General features: G+C 37.2%; 1 protein-coding gene across 3 annotated transcripts in view; it reads right to left on the bottom strand.

The window, feature by feature from the left end:
* Positions 1 to 15,913, bottom strand: part of zyx (zyxin) — a 46,264-nt gene that overhangs the window by 6,845 nt on the left and 23,506 nt on the right. For all 3 annotated transcript variants that reach the window (XM_051931709.1, XM_051931707.1, XM_051931708.1), the window contains exon 4: positions 13,928 to 14,023. In XM_051931709.1, coding sequence (XP_051787669.1) covers positions 13,928 to 14,023 — 96 coding nt within the window. The remainder of the gene's footprint in view (positions 1 to 13,927; positions 14,024 to 15,913) is intronic.

The raw sequence follows: 15,913 nt of genomic DNA, 5'->3' as shown, positions 1-15,913 counted from the left end.
TAAATTAAGCATCACCCAATTCTATATCACAGACATTTGGCATCAAAACAATGACAACCTAAACAACTTTGTGTTTTTGCTTTCAGTAGCCTACCTTGGTTAATGTGGACTGACAAAACTGATTTTTATTTTTTTAAAGCAACTTATTCTTATTGGAGTTACATGGCCGTGACACCAGTCCATCACAGTGAGCATATAGGTAACTGTATGTTAACATTTTCGCTAGCATTTATTTATACTTCTGATGAAGATAAATATTGAAAATGTGATAAACAACTAAATAGTCTGTCTAACAAAAACCAATTGAAATATATATGTCTTTGGAATACCTTTAAAAAGGGAATTCTATGCTGGAAAATAGGACTACTTATGCATATCAATAAAAAAAATTGTTAAAACAAGCTCTGAAAAATGGGAATACCAGTTTGGCAGAGTTCCCTTTAAGTCTCAGGTGGTAGCAAATGCATACAGCAGAAGAACAGAACAACTGAGAAGTTCCAAATCTAATTATCAGTTTTACATTTCTCACAAAGCTGTCATCATAGTTTGAAAAAAAGGACACATAAACCAAATGCCCTATTTGTGAAAGTACAAAAAAAAAAAAAAAAAAAGATGTTAACCCCATGGCTCCTATTATAGTCATTTTAATGAATCGCCTGTCTTCTGTACAGTTGTTTATTTCACATCCTGAAAATTCTTTGTACCATGCAGCATAATGTAAAACAGTCCCAGATGAGCCATTGGGTTCACATTCAAAGGCTCCTTGTGGTGACAATTAGCATTAGTTGCACAAAACAAAAGCACCTTGTGATTCACATGAGCACAATCAGTATTATTCAATCTGTTCAACAATTGGTGCAGTATTAAAGGTTGACTCCAGTAACTAATGATAAAATATTAAAGATATATAAAAAAAAAAAAAACACAGCATACAGGTAGTCCCCAGGTTACAGACACCCAACCTACGACTTACGAACGAGGCCGCAGCTGTGACGCATGCGCCTCATTAACTGCCGCTCCGGCATCTTTGGCCGGAGGATGCTGCAAGTAGTGGCTGGAAGGGTGCGATTTCACTGCTCGTGCAGTGTAGTGTCCCTGGGGCGGCTCCCGGCGGCAAGTGAGCGGTAAGCTGTGGTCCATAGCTACTGGGGCCACAGCTATCGCTCATGTGCAGGACTGATCCTTAATGGGGTGGTTCGATGTCCGCCCACTACACTGCCGCAGCTACTGCTCCTGACTGGACGCAGGCTGGATGGAGCAGTGTAGGGTGTTTCACTGCCCACCCATTACACACGGCTCCCCCCGAATCGCAAGTGGTGACCCGATTGTGGCTGAACAGGGCGGCAGGGGGTAGCATTGTAGTGTGCTTCGGGTGGCTGCCTGTTGAATGGGGGCGGTAGTGGGTGATTCACTACATACCTTTGGCCACACGGTGTTCGTTCTCGGTGGGCGGACGCATGCTGCAGGCTGCATACTATAGTGGAGGTGACTGTGTGGTGGGTGGGTGGTGAACCTCCCCTCGCTACTCCCATTCATTCTCAATAGCAAGCCTGCTTGTACTGTTACGTACATAGCAGGAAGTTGTCTCTTGTCAGTACACCAGACGTGCTGACGAGGGATGCCTGCCTGCTGTGATAGCTGTACAGAAGAGCTCATCTTAACCTTTTGTCTTCACCCTTCAAGAACGTCTCTGAAACACAAATCTGATGCAAGTGCTGGTGATACAGTAAAGAAGAGAAAAACCGTCACCATTGAAAATAAAGTAGAAATAATAAAAAGGTCACAGAGAGGTGAAACTCCATCATTCATTGGCAGAGCACTTGGTTACAGTCGGTCAACAACAGCGTTTATTAAAATAATGTACCTGTTCCGACTTACATACAAATTCAACTTAAGTACAAAACTACAGTCCCTATCTTGTACGTAACCCGGGGACTGCCTGTACTGCCACTCACCATTTCATGCCTGTAATGCCTGAGAGAAAAATGTATGATTTCACCTTACAGTCTCTAGTAGAGACCTTAAAGCAGCTTACTCAAAAGTGTGCTTTTTGAGGGGTAGGGGCACTCACTGTATTTAGACATGGTGTATCTCTCATATAATTAATTATTTCATGCTTTTATGAAAAAACGTTTCAGCTTTCAGCTTTGTTTAAGGAAACCATATCTGGCTGTGTTACTATCTTTAATATATCATTTTTTTTTCTATATGTGGCTATAGGGTCAATCAAAATGAATACAAGGGTTCCTGCCCCTTATCACAAGCCTATAGCTCCAAATGAGGAAAAATAGCAATTATATTTGTAAAATATCGCAAACAACTTTTTTCAGATGACTAAATCCACAAGACATGTATGTGTTTATTTTTGGCACTGAAATCCTTTTTAGTTCTCACATTTCTATAAAGTTTAAAACTTGATTTTACTAGGATAAAAATATTTTTAAAAGTATGTGTTTTTGTTCAATATGTAAAACAAACATTTAAAAGTACAATCAATATCCAATTTTTCTAAAATAGGGTAAAGGTATAAATTCATACTCAACTCTTAATATGTAGGATCATAAAAAATGGTCGATTCATAATGCTGCAACAAGTATCAAAACTAGAATAAAAAAAAAGAACTGATGTGTAACAAACTCTTAAGCCTCTACTTTGGCTTTATGGAGTCCATTTGAAAATCCTCATCTTTGCCAAAGAATGTAAGATGAGGTTTACTTTTCTTTTACATTGTGATTAAAATCCACTATCATTTAACTACATTAAACTTCTGTTAAAAGCTACTAATGAGACGGGTTATATTACTTTTTAAAAACTGTACCAAAGTGTTGCAATTGGCCGTTTTTTCCTTTCTACTATCTTCTACATATGCTGCAGTGTTTGTCATTGCTGCTAGTTTAATCAGGTTATTTCATAACACCTTGGAATGGCATTAGAGGTACAGTAATCCCTCCTCCATCGCGGGGGTTGCGTTCCAGAGCCACCCGCGAAATAAGAAAATCCGCGAAGTAGAAACCATATGTTTATATGGTTATTTTTATATTGTCATGCTTGGGTCACAGATTTGCGCAGAAACACAGGAGGTTGTAGAGAGACAGGAACGTTATTCAAACACTGCAAACAAACATTTGTCTCTTTTTCAAAAGTTTAAACTGTGCTCCATGACAAGACAGAGATGACAGTTCCGTCTCACAATTAAAAGAATGCAAACATATCTTCCTCTTCAAAGGAGTGCCCGTCAGGAGCAGATGTCAGAGAGATAGAGAAGAGCAAACAAATCAATAGGGCTGTTTAGCTTTTAAGTATGCGAAGCACCGCGGCACAAAGCTGTTGAAGGCGGTAGCTCACACCCCCTCCGTCAGGAGCAGAGAGAGAGCGAGACATAAAGATAGAGAGACAGAGAAAAACAAGCAGTCAAAAATCAATACGTGCCCTTCGAGCTTTTAAGTATGCGAAGCACTGTGCAGCATGTCGTTTCAGGAAGCAGCTGCACAAAAGATAGCAACGTGAAGATAATCTTTCAGCATTTTTAGACTAGCGTCCATATCGTCTAGGTGTGTGAACAGCCCCCCTGCTCAATCCCCCTATGTCAGGATCACAGAAAGTCAGCGCAAGAGAGAGAGAAAAGTATGCTGGGTAGCTTCTCAGCCATCTGCTAATAGCGTCCCTTGTATGAAATCAACTGGGCAAACCAACTGAGGAAGCATGTACCAGAAATTAAAAGACCCATTGTCCGCAGAAATCCGCGAACCAGCAAAAAATCCGCGATATATATTTAAATATGCTTACATATAAAATCCGCGATGGAGTGAAGCCGCGAAAGGCGAAGCGCGATATAGCGAGGGATCACTGTAATAGTAAGCATTACAATAAAAAACAACACCTTATTCCAATTTAAAAAAAATCATGGTCATCATCCATTTACTGATATACAGTTATCCCTTATGATTTATGGGGGTTAGAGGTGCAGGACCCCTGCAAATATATTTTGGACCCATGATTACTGTATATTTTAAGTTTATTTCACTAAAATAAGACACAAAATATTACGAGAAACGCAAGATAGAATGATCACTAGCCAAGAAAATAAAATGTAAGAGGCTGACTGTCGACATAAACATTCATGGAATCCCCCAGACAAAGTGCATAGTTCTGAAGTTCTTTAGTAAACTGCAACTTTTTGCAAATTTGAACTTATAATAAAGTTATGTGCATATTTATAGTAATAAACTACAAGAATGATTAATTAATATAGATACAAAACAAATACAATCAAAAGACTAATCGCAAAAATGATATAAAACACAGTCCAGTTTCACAGATGCAGGTAATGGTGTTGTATTTGTGTAGTGAAATCCCCTATGAACACCATCCGTAAAGTTTTGTCCTGCTGTGATGCTGATGTAAGTGAAGATTTGTAGAAGTTGGGAGAAGTTCCAACTTGTATACGTCCAAAATGAAACATTTTCCAACCCAGACAAAATCCCAACAACAAGTGGGCACTGGACAAAAACAAAAATCCAGAGAAATCTGTAAACCAATGGGTATATTTGCAATCCAATCATGCACTGAAAAGTTGAAACAAAAAGACAACACTGATTGCGATCATGTTAGTTTCTTATGGCTCACTTTTAGAGCTGCCCAATGATGCAGTACTCCCAGGGTTGCCTAGATTTGCAGTCCATTTAAGTAGAGCCGACACAGCATTGTCTGTGATTACCCTCAATTGATTACAAAGCTCACAAAATAATTTCAATTTTAATTAGGACAAACTCACAATTTGACAGATCCATGAATCATAAACCTGTGAACTACAAGGACCAACCTATAGTCTCTACTTAAAGTTTCTTCCAGTATTCAACAAGTTGGAAGTTTTCACATTTTATTATTACAGAACATTTAAACACAGTGGATTTAACTGGCTTTTTTGACCGTAATGAGCAGAAAGTAACTCTGTGTCCAAGTGAAAACAGATCTCTGCAAAGTGGCCTAAATAAAATTATAAAATACAAAATAACGTATTACATAAATATTCACCCTCTTTAATATTAAACATCCAAATCATCACTGGGGCAGCCAGAGGGTTTCGATTGATTGTAGTATAAATGCACATCACTTCATTTTTCAAGGCAAAATTAACCAGTACTAATGGGAAGGAAATGAGCTAGAGTCAGTGTTTTCAAATCAAAACCAAGCTTTATAGGTTGTTTTCACAATAAGTATTTACTACCAGTTGCTCAACTCCTAAAATAAGAGAGAATGTTTATCTTCTTTAGTGAATGATACAACCTTTCTAACTACGTTGCTCACATGCAAGCCACATCTTGTAATAGAACTATTTATAAAATGTCCAAAAAAAGTACGACTAGTATAAACTGTGACCTACTTCAGTACCCTACATCTCTTACTTGCTTACATGAGCTGCAGTGCAGAATCACTGCAAGATTACAGTATTTATCAATCTGTCATTCCATCCATCCATCTGTCTTAAGAAACAAGTATTCAGGTACATGGCCCAGTAGAGCTGGAGCTTATTCCAACCACACTGGTCACACAGCAGGGTCAATCCATAAATAGTTCACCTGTTCATTATGGGGCACACACAATAAGCAGCTCTGGTTTAACCCCTTATGCACTAAGAGATTTTTGGCATTTTTGCGCCTAAATTACATGCCCAAAATAAACAGCTATTACTTTGCTTATGTAATAAAGGAGCTGGCTGAACAGTGAGTACAACACTCCAAAATTTTAAAAGAAAAACCTTTGTTTACATCAATACCAATTAAATATAACGCCAAAAAAAAAGTAAATTTTCTATCAGCCCACCACAGTCTCTTATTGTGAGTGCAGTGGGTTTGTTTGCCAATTAGAGTGAAGCAAACGTGATTATAAACAGGATAATAATATTGCACTCCGCAGTCTATCAGTGGAAGTGGGAATTATACCGTGAACAAGACACTAGCTCAAATGTTATTTTTTTTTCCCCCTCATGTAATCATGACACCTCAACATTAGTGACATGATACAGTGACACTTGATTGAGGTGAGGACATTTCATCCCCAAATGAAACTGTGAGTGGCAGACTGGTGAGATTCAATGACAAAATATCGAAAAGCAGTCCCCAATGAAAGCTGGCATTGTGTGATTCAGTGACATTTGGTATGGGGGATTGGGTCTCCACATCAAACTGTGAGCAGCAGCTTGGCAAAGCAAGACACAAACACATTCAATTGAAGAGTGATCCACCCATGAAAATCCGCAAGGCCAGTGACTTTCGATCAAAAGGCTCCTTGCATGAAACTTTGAGAAAGTATGCAAAGAACTTGAAACTGGAAGGGCACTGCTCAGAAAACTACCACTGGGAGAAAATGCAGCAGACAGCATCTGGATATGGTAACTGACCCATGACGCTTGAACAGTAAAAGTGCACGTCAAAATGCTTTAAAAGTTATACTAAGCAGCACTTACAATTTAAGCACAGCATCAAATCAAGTCCATCAGTAAATGCATCATTCTAAACTGTGACTGAGGTTCTTTATACTGTATTACCATATCAATATGAACTTTTCTTGGCCTTCCTCAACCATAGGTTTTCTTTTTGTTGAAGAAGAAATTTCCCTAGTACAAAACTCAAGACTGACTGCACATCAGCCTAACAATCCCAATGCAGTTTCAAAGAACTTTGTGTGCACCAGGCGTAAAGATTACCTGTTGCATAAACAATATATTTTCTGACTTTTATGAATGGCTGTGACATATAGTACAAGTGAACAATCATAAACAACTATTCAATATTGAAAAGGTTTGAAACTCAGTTGTCAAATGGTAAGTCTTTCAGTGTATATGGTGTATGACATAGGTAGGAACTTTGATAAAAGTAGATTCATTCAGCTGTGCTCCGCTGCTCACCTCTGCATTTATATGTCACATATTTTACTAATGAAAGAGAGCAGACAACATGGAAACGTATGATTTACTTGAAAGAAGATACCCTTGGGTATGTAAAAAACTCAGCTATTGCTTTTGATCAAGTTGTGGGTTTAATGCAACAAACACAAACAAACTGTGAAATATGGCAGTGTTCTGTCGGCGTGATGCGCTGTGACATGTGCAAATCACATATGTTACTAATAAAAAAAAGACAACATGGAAGCTTCTGATTTATTTCAAAGAAGACATCCTTGGGTATGTAAAAATGTCATTACTGCTTTACATTGAGTTGTGGGATTAGTGTGACACACACAACTTCAAAATATGGTGGTGTTCCGCCGGCAGGGCACCTCGTGGCAACACTTTGGCTTGTGATTTTCAAATACTTTAATTTGAAAGTGACTGCATAGACCATCCGACTTAATAATTCAGCTAATCATTGATAATTTCATTTAACATAATGAAAGTATAATACAATGTTTTGAGATATAATAATGTCTCTGTAGAAGAAATGCATTGACAGCACAATTTCATGCAAGAACCAGCTATGATTAAGGTGACAGTTCAATGTAGGACTTGCCAGCTGCAGACAAATGGGAAAATTTGTTGGCTTCCTTACAGTTCATTGAAAAAGTGCAGTATGACTCCTGAAACATGATTAACTGAAAAACAACTGTCTCATACCTGCATGCCTTTGATATGTCATTAAGGAAAGCCAATCAAGTGTGAAAAGAGATAAAATATTGCTTATTCTATAAAGATATTTCAAAATGGCCTGGACGCATTTGTTTGTACCCCTAGAAAAGATCATAAATAATTGGATTACAGTGATTTTTCAAACTAGCTGTTCTTTAATTAGTATTACACATGTCTCCAATTGTGCAGTCAGTCATCCAGCCTATTTAAATGTGTTTAGTGTGTTCTACATTTCACCTTATACAATTTCTTGTATTAGGTATTTGTTAGTTTTCGCATACACCTTGGGGTCAGAGTGCAGAGTCAGCCATTGTACAGTGTCCCTGTAGCAATTGCAGGTTAAGGGGCTTGCTCAAGGGCTGAGCAGATTTGGACCTCTGTTGGCAGTAACAGCGATTCGAACCATCAACCCTATGGATACCAGTGAAGATCCTTAACCTCAGAGCTACCACTTCTGCCTAAATGGAGAAAAGTACTCACTCAGATTTTTGACATCATTGCATGTACCGCGTTGAACATGGACCAGAGAAAGCAAAGGAGAGAGTTGTTTGAGGAAATAAGAAAGAAAATTATAGACAAGCATGTTAAAGGCAAAGGCTATAAGATTATTTCTAAGCAGCTGATGTTCCCGTGACAACAGTTGCAACTATTAATAAGACGTTTAAGGTCCATGGCACTGTAGCCACCTTCCTTAGAAATGACCACAAGATAAAAATCGATCCCAGAATGGGCAGAAAGACAGTGAGAATGGTAGATAAAAAGCCAAGGACATGTCTAAAAAGATATAAAATGAAATCCAAGGTCAAAGTCCATCAGTGTCTGATCATCTGTCACTTTTTGAGTGACAGTGGGCTCAATGAAAGAAGACCCAGGAGGATTCCACTGTTGAAAGAAAAAAATAAAAAGAACTGAATTTGCTAAAATGCATATTGGCAAGCCACAATGTTTGTCCTTTGGACAAATGCAACAAAACTATAGCTTTTAGGCAACTCACATCAGCTCTATGTCCACAGATGAAAAAAATGAAAGTTTCAAAGATAAGAATACCATACCTACTGTGAAACATGGAGGGGGCTTGGTTATGTTTTGGGGCTGTTTTGCTGAATCTGGCCACGGGTGCCTTGAACTTGTGCAGGGAACAATGAAATCTTAAGATTATGGAGCAAAACACACTACCCAGTGTCAGAAAACTCTGTCTCAGTCACAGGTCATGGTACCTCCAACAGGATAATGACCCAAAACACACAGCTAAAAGCACCCAAGAATGTCTAAGAAAAAAACATTGGACCATTCTGAAGTGGCCTTCTATGAGCCCTGATTTGAATCCTATCGATCATCTATGGAAAGAACTGAAATATGCAGTCTAGAGAAAGCATCCTTCAAACCTGACACAGCTGGAGCAGTTTGCTCAGGAAAAGTGGGACAAACTACCTGTTGATAAGTGCGTAAGTCTCAGTAACAGCTACAGGAATAATTTGTTTGCAGTGATTGCCTCTAAAGGTTGTTAAACAATATATTAGGATAAAAGTCCTTTCATTTTTGTCCATGCCACTTTAACTTGTGTTACTATTTAAAATATCCTGTTCAATCAAACTCTAAAGCATAGTCTGATTTTTGTTAAATATGAAATAAATATAACCTACAGGCAATTGTGAGTTATTTTTCCATGGAGAGGTACCGAAAAAAACTTGTCATCACTCAAGCAACTGGAAAGATGTTAGAAATAATTGCAGCTAACTAAGAAAAATCAGAATAACAAAACTGTGCAAAATGTTATTTACAGTAACACTTTATGTGTAAAGTCTTTGCGATGCTTTCAATTCTGAAAAGTATCGTACAAAAGAAAAATAACTTGTATCTCCTAAATGACTTCACAAGTAAGTCAGAATTAGAAGAGCTACATAATCATAACTACTTTATACTATGTAATTTATGGTTATTCCAAAGTAAAAATTATATTCAAGTCTACTACTGTAACACAGATTCACTTATAACATTGCAAAAAGATACAAGCCACCACCTAATACAATACAGTTGGTAAGCAGTACTGATCTGTGGCCCATACAGTTTAATAAAACCTGAAGTTACTTTTTGTTATTTTTTACGCATAATATTTTTTGCCTAGTAATAATATTTGCAATTTATCATAACATTTTTAATACAGATGCATTCCAGATTACAGTTTTCCCACAGTATTTCTTCAAACATAAAATGGGTTTCCAAATTTACTTCATTACAGGTTCCATATCCTATAAACTTTGACATTTTGGTCTTGGCTTCAGAGCACTTCGAGCTGTATTTTCTCGAGTAGACTTTTATTGATGTTTTAAATGATAGGAGTTACTCCTTATCTGCCAGATCTGCTTATCTATTAGGTCATTCCTTTTTGCTAACATTTTCTATACACGCTGTATGTAGGTGAATACTTTAAACATACAAGCCACGTAACTAATACAGTTCATATGTTTTTCCTTTGTCTTATTTAAATATGATATAGTATTACACTGCAACAACTTAGTATAATACAAAATTATTAAGGGGCACAAGGCTTGGTAGTAATTCAATTTTAAGAATTATCATAGTTAATAACTGATTGGGAATTTACTGTAAAGTTATCCCTGGTTAAGGCTGTCTTTGCACAAGGTCTTGTCTTGTTTGTGTTTTAATTTTAAATTTTAATTCTATTTTTAATTTATTATTTGCACGTCATATTGTTACACTGTGGACCCTGAGCTTCGCAATTTCATCTATCTGTATACTTGTATATGGCTGAGATGACAATAAAGTTCACTTTGACTTTTGAGATGGAAGGGCTTTCCTGCCAGTAATGGCACAAAGTAGTAATGCTATTATTTGAGCAGCATATGGAAAAAAATAATGGATTTAAATATTGTGGAGTTTACATGTAGAAAACTCAGACAACAGTCTTTTGAGTAATTAGATCACCTACAAGGCTACAAAGGACAAAACTGCATTACACATACTTAGTATTTCATCAGTGTTAAATAGTTTTGCTGTTTCTTCCCATTTGAATAAAACTTGAATATTCTAAATTTCAAATCATACATAATCCCAAATTAAGAAATTTAGAAAAGAAAAGGTGATATACAGTAAGTATATCACTGGAAAATATTAAGCACTATTAGTTATAGGTATAGTATTTGCTTTTGTGTAATTTCTAGACAAATTACACCACAATACACATATACAGTATAGTGCAAAATTAACCAGGTACATTTTCACAGCAGCCAGCATGGTTCTGTGTGCCTTTTAGCTATCATTATTGAGCATGTACATGGGCCTATTAGGCATCATTTCCTTCTTAGCTTCATTTATAAAAATGTGTCTCAGGAACAAATACGTGAGATTTAAATCATTTGACCTTTTTTGGTAAACAGACCCAAACGATTCTGCTCATCTACAAGGCTCACAATGCCACTCACTAAAATTAAAAGCTATTAAAACATGAACCATATGCACATTAAATACTGTACATTTTTATATACAGTGCAATTCACAGGAGTATAAAAAATATAAACCCATATTGTCAGTTGTCATTACCATTGTTTCTTTAGTACTTTAAAAACAAACAAGGCAAGAAATAAATGACATTCATGTTCAAGCAATTGGTGTAGGAGAAACGTACAGATTAATGAAAATATAAAGAGGTAATGTGGATGGCAAAAAGAAAACCAATTCCAAATCAAAGTACTTGAACATTATACTTGAACATTATCATAGTTGAACATTATTGCACCTGCATACATCAGTGGGCTCCTGGTCTGCAAAGTTGAGAGGGTTATCCGTAATGTACTTCTGTATTTTTGGATGAAAACTTTTATGTTGCACAGATTAACTCCAAATTACAGTGAAGCTATAATTATAAACCTCCAAGTTGTTTTTTTCATTTAATTTGTTTGAAATGGACAATTAATGTTGACTGTCTCCTGACAAATGCCAGCAACTACTCCTAGGCACTCTTAAACAAAATTCTTATCTGGATGATCCTAGACAAAATTATCCTTCCAAGGCATTGATAATAAAATTAATATCGACCTTCATATCAGTTTTCACAGCTCCATGGTTCCCTTCCCTAAATATGAACTTTCACATAGTGATTATGGTGACTTGGCTCTATATCCTCTATGCTTACCTTTCATAACTTATATCCTGGTGCATTACAAATCAGCTCAGTTATGTCCTTCACACTACAGATATGAATAGTGAATGAGGAGTTTTCTAGGTGCTTTATAAAATAGCTCCTTCTAACCCATATACAGCAATTAAAAACATTTCTTTCTTTCCCCAGGTAACAGAACCTTTCCCGACTGTGCCAGTTCTATAAAATAAAAAAAAAATAAAAATAAAAAAGGTGTCTTTAATGTTTAGAATATTTTTGATTGCAAGTGTATGTATTCAACCTAGGATCGGAGTTCCCAGTTTAGCCTATTATTACTATAGTCACAAAACTCTAAAATATACTGCTCACAAAAATTAAAGGAACATTTTTTAATCAGAGTATAGCATCAAGTCAATGAAACTTCTGGGATATTGACCTGGTCAGTTAAGTAGCAGAGGGGGTTGTTAATTAGTTTCAGCTGTTTTGGTGTTAATGAAATTAAACAGCAGGTGCATTAGAGGGACAACAATGAGATGACCCCCAAAAGAAGAATGGTTTAACAGGTGGAGGCCACTGACATTTTTCCCTCCTCATCTTTTCTGACTGTTTTTTCACTAGTTTTGCATTTGGCTAGTTAGTGTCACTACTGGTAGCATAAGGCGATACCTGGACCATACAGAGGTTGCACAGGTAGTCCAACTTCTCCAGGATGGCACATCAATACGTGCCATTGCCAGAAGGTTTGCTGCGTCTCCCAGCACAGCCTCAAGGGCATGGAGGAGATTCCAGGAGACAGGCAGTTACTCTAGGAGAGCTGGACAGAATCGTAGAAGGTACTTAACCCATCAGCAGGACCGGAATCTGCTCCTTTAGGCAAGGAGGAACAGGATGAGCACTGTCAGAGCCCTACAAAATGACCTCTAGCACGCCACTGGTGTAAATGTCTGACAAAACAATCAGAAACAGACTTCATGAGGGTGGCCTGAGGGCTCAGCGTCCTCTAGTGGGCCCTGTGCTCACTGCCTGATACCATGGAGCTCAACTAGCATTTGCCATAGAATACCAGAATTGGCAGGTCCACCACTGGTGTCCTGTGCTTGTCACAGAGGAGAGCAGGTTCACCCTGAACACATGTGACGGACGTGAAAGGGTCTGGAGAAGCAGTGGAGAATGTTATGCTGCCTGTAACATTGTTCAGCATGATCAGTATGGTGGTGGGTCAGTGATGGTCTGGAAAGGCATATCCATGGAGGGATGCACAGACCTTTACAGACTAGACAATGGCCCTTTGACTGCCATTAGGTATCAGGATGAAATCCTTGGACCCAATGTCAGACCCTATGCTGGTGCAATGGGTCCCGAGTTCCTCCTGGTGCACAACAATGCCCAGCCTCATGTGGCGAGAGTATGTAGGCACTTCCTGGAGGATGATGCCAAATCCAATAGAACACATCTAGGACATTATGTTTCAGTCCATCCGAAGCTGCCAGGTTACACCTCAGACTGTCCAGGAGCTCAGTGATGCCCTGGAACAGACCTGGGAGGAGACCCCCAGGACACCATCCGTCATCTCATTAGGAGCATGCCCCGAAGTTGTCTGGCATGCATACAAGCAACCTGGGGGCCATACAAACTACTGAGTGTGATTTGGAGTTGCTGCAATGAAATTTTGGCAAAATCCACTAGCCTGCCCCATCATTTTTTCACTTTGATTTTTGGGGTGTCTTTGAATTCAACCCTCTGTAGGTTGATAATTTTCATTTCCATCAAACGATGTGCCATCCTTTCATTCCTAACACATTACCTGTCCATATCAGTATAGATATCCAGCATAATTTTATTTTCCCCCATTGAGATCTGATGTGTTTTCAAAGTACTCCTTTAATTTTTTTGAGAAATTTATACAATGCTGAATGAGTCTGTAAATTTTGTTAGTAAAATATTCCAATAAAGTTGCACCTTCTGGAAAAGTTTTTTTTCATCAACTGAAAAGATTGCTGCAGTACATTCTTACTTCAGATGCATGATTACTCTTCTGCAGCTTAAATTTCTGATATTAAAACTTTAGCGCCATCTAAAAGCTCAATACTGGAATGAAGCTAGCAGCACACTGTCATATCAACTTTAAGGTTGAAACCTCATCTAAAACCATAAGCTAACATAAGCAATCAAATAAATCTCACCTTGCCTCGAAAAGGATCAGATTTTTCCATTTCTGATAGCATGCTGGTTAAGGAGTCGAGCTGTTTATCAAAGCTGGTCTGCTTCTGAAATATCTTCTGGGGTTAAAAAAAATAATTGTATGAATATCACAAAGAAATGTATTCAGCTAGGCTTATTTTTTTCTTTATTTAGATAATTTTAATTGGTATAAATTAATGCAAAATCTAATGACATTTTCACAGAAGGGAATGAAGTTTCAGGAACAAAAAAAAGAAAAAAGGCAGGATATCAAATGAAGTAAGCGTATTTAATGATTGCTAATTTTACAAGAAACGTAGCACTTAGCTGCTTCATACAGTCCTTTCTTAATTTATAGTTGCTTCTGTCCTATGTGGACTTATATACAGGTAAAATTCAGTTACAACGAATATCTTTACAATGAAATTTTCATTACAACGAAGTATTTTTATGGTCCCGACAGTTTCCCCATATGACACAAGTCTTTAGAAATCTCGTTACTACGAAGTACATTCAGTAGATACTTTCATTACAACGAAGTGACCTTGAAATGTTTGACTGAATCATCCGCAGAGCAGTTAGTTCTGTGGTTGCAGCTCAGTTGTGCATAACGATCCCCAAATAGAAACATTGTAAAATAAATTTCTTTCTTCTTCGAACTTTCCTCGTACTGTTTTTTTGTTTTTTTTTGTTTTTGTTTTTCGGTGGTTTTTAGTGATACCTTTTGCTTATTGCTCGTCAACATTTGAAGAATATCCACTGGAATTTAACTCAATGTCACCCTCCTATAGAAACAGTAAACATGAAAAAACGATAACAGTTCATATTAGGAAAAAAAAAAAAAAATGTTTGTGGCTCTTGATTGCGTCAAAAAGAAAAAAGACGTTGCCTGTAAATTCGGAATTTCTCCATCAACACTGTCAACTTTCTTGGAAGGACCAGCAAAAAAAAAAAAAAAAAAAAAGAAGAAAAATCTTGGGTTGCAAATGTATGCGACCTGCTGCATTTGAAGACGTCGAAAAAGCAGTTTTTATGTGGTTTAGTGATGCTTGTTCAAGAAGCATTCCTATTAATGCGACGCTCATTCAAGAAAATGTAAGGTTTCTTTTTTTTTTTTATATTTTTATTTTATTAATTTTCATTGTAATCATTCCATACAAACAGATCAATTTATAACCCAACAAATTTGAAGACTAATCAAACCCCACCCCTGACAAGGACAGCTTAACTAAAGGAAAATTGCTTAAGGCTTTTTAAGGAAGTCTAAATAAAGATCTCTGAGAATTTTAATTCCAAAACTTTTCCAGGTATTAAAAACTGGATATACTTGCGAAGGTTGAAAGAGGTGGTTCTCTTGCAGAGGTGCCACTGATAAAAGATTTTCCATCTTAAAATGCATTCTAATTTGGTTCCATATTCTGAGTGAGTAAAGCACAATTGGGTTATTAGTATATTTGCGATAACTTTCATTTATTGGAGAGCAGAGCAGGGAATATGAAGAAGTACTACAGGATTTTACTTCTATTGCGGACCAAGCCTGTGTATGTTCATTTATTTGTGTCCAGGTTTTTTATGGCTTGTATGTTTGCTGCCCAGTAATAAAACTGAAAATTAGGTAAAGCCATGCCACCTTCTGCCTGAGGTCTTTGTAGGGTCGCTCTTCGGATACGTGGGTGTTTTGAGTTCCAAATGAATGAGGTTATTGTTGAATCTAACTGTTTAAAAAACGATTTATTGATATATATTGGAATGTTTTGAAATAAAAAGAGAAGTTTAGGAAGGATATTCATCTTAACAATGTTAATTCTTCTGGCTAGAGTGAAATGAAGGGTTGACCATCTATGCAAGTCTTGCTTAATTTTTTCCATACAGACGCCAAAATTTTGTTGATAAAGAGCTTTATGTTTACTTGTGATTTTTACCCCTAGGTATTTAAACTGATCTGCTATGGTAAAAGGTAGGGTGTCCAATCTAATATTATATGCTTG

The sequence above is a fragment of the Erpetoichthys calabaricus genome, chromosome 9, assembly GCF_900747795.2.
Source record: "Erpetoichthys calabaricus chromosome 9, fErpCal1.3, whole genome shotgun sequence".
In the NCBI taxonomy this organism is placed as follows: Eukaryota; Metazoa; Chordata; class Cladistia; order Polypteriformes; family Polypteridae; genus Erpetoichthys; species Erpetoichthys calabaricus.
The sequence above is the reverse complement of the archived record's forward strand: the minus strand, read 5'-3'. Positions and strand labels throughout refer to the sequence as shown.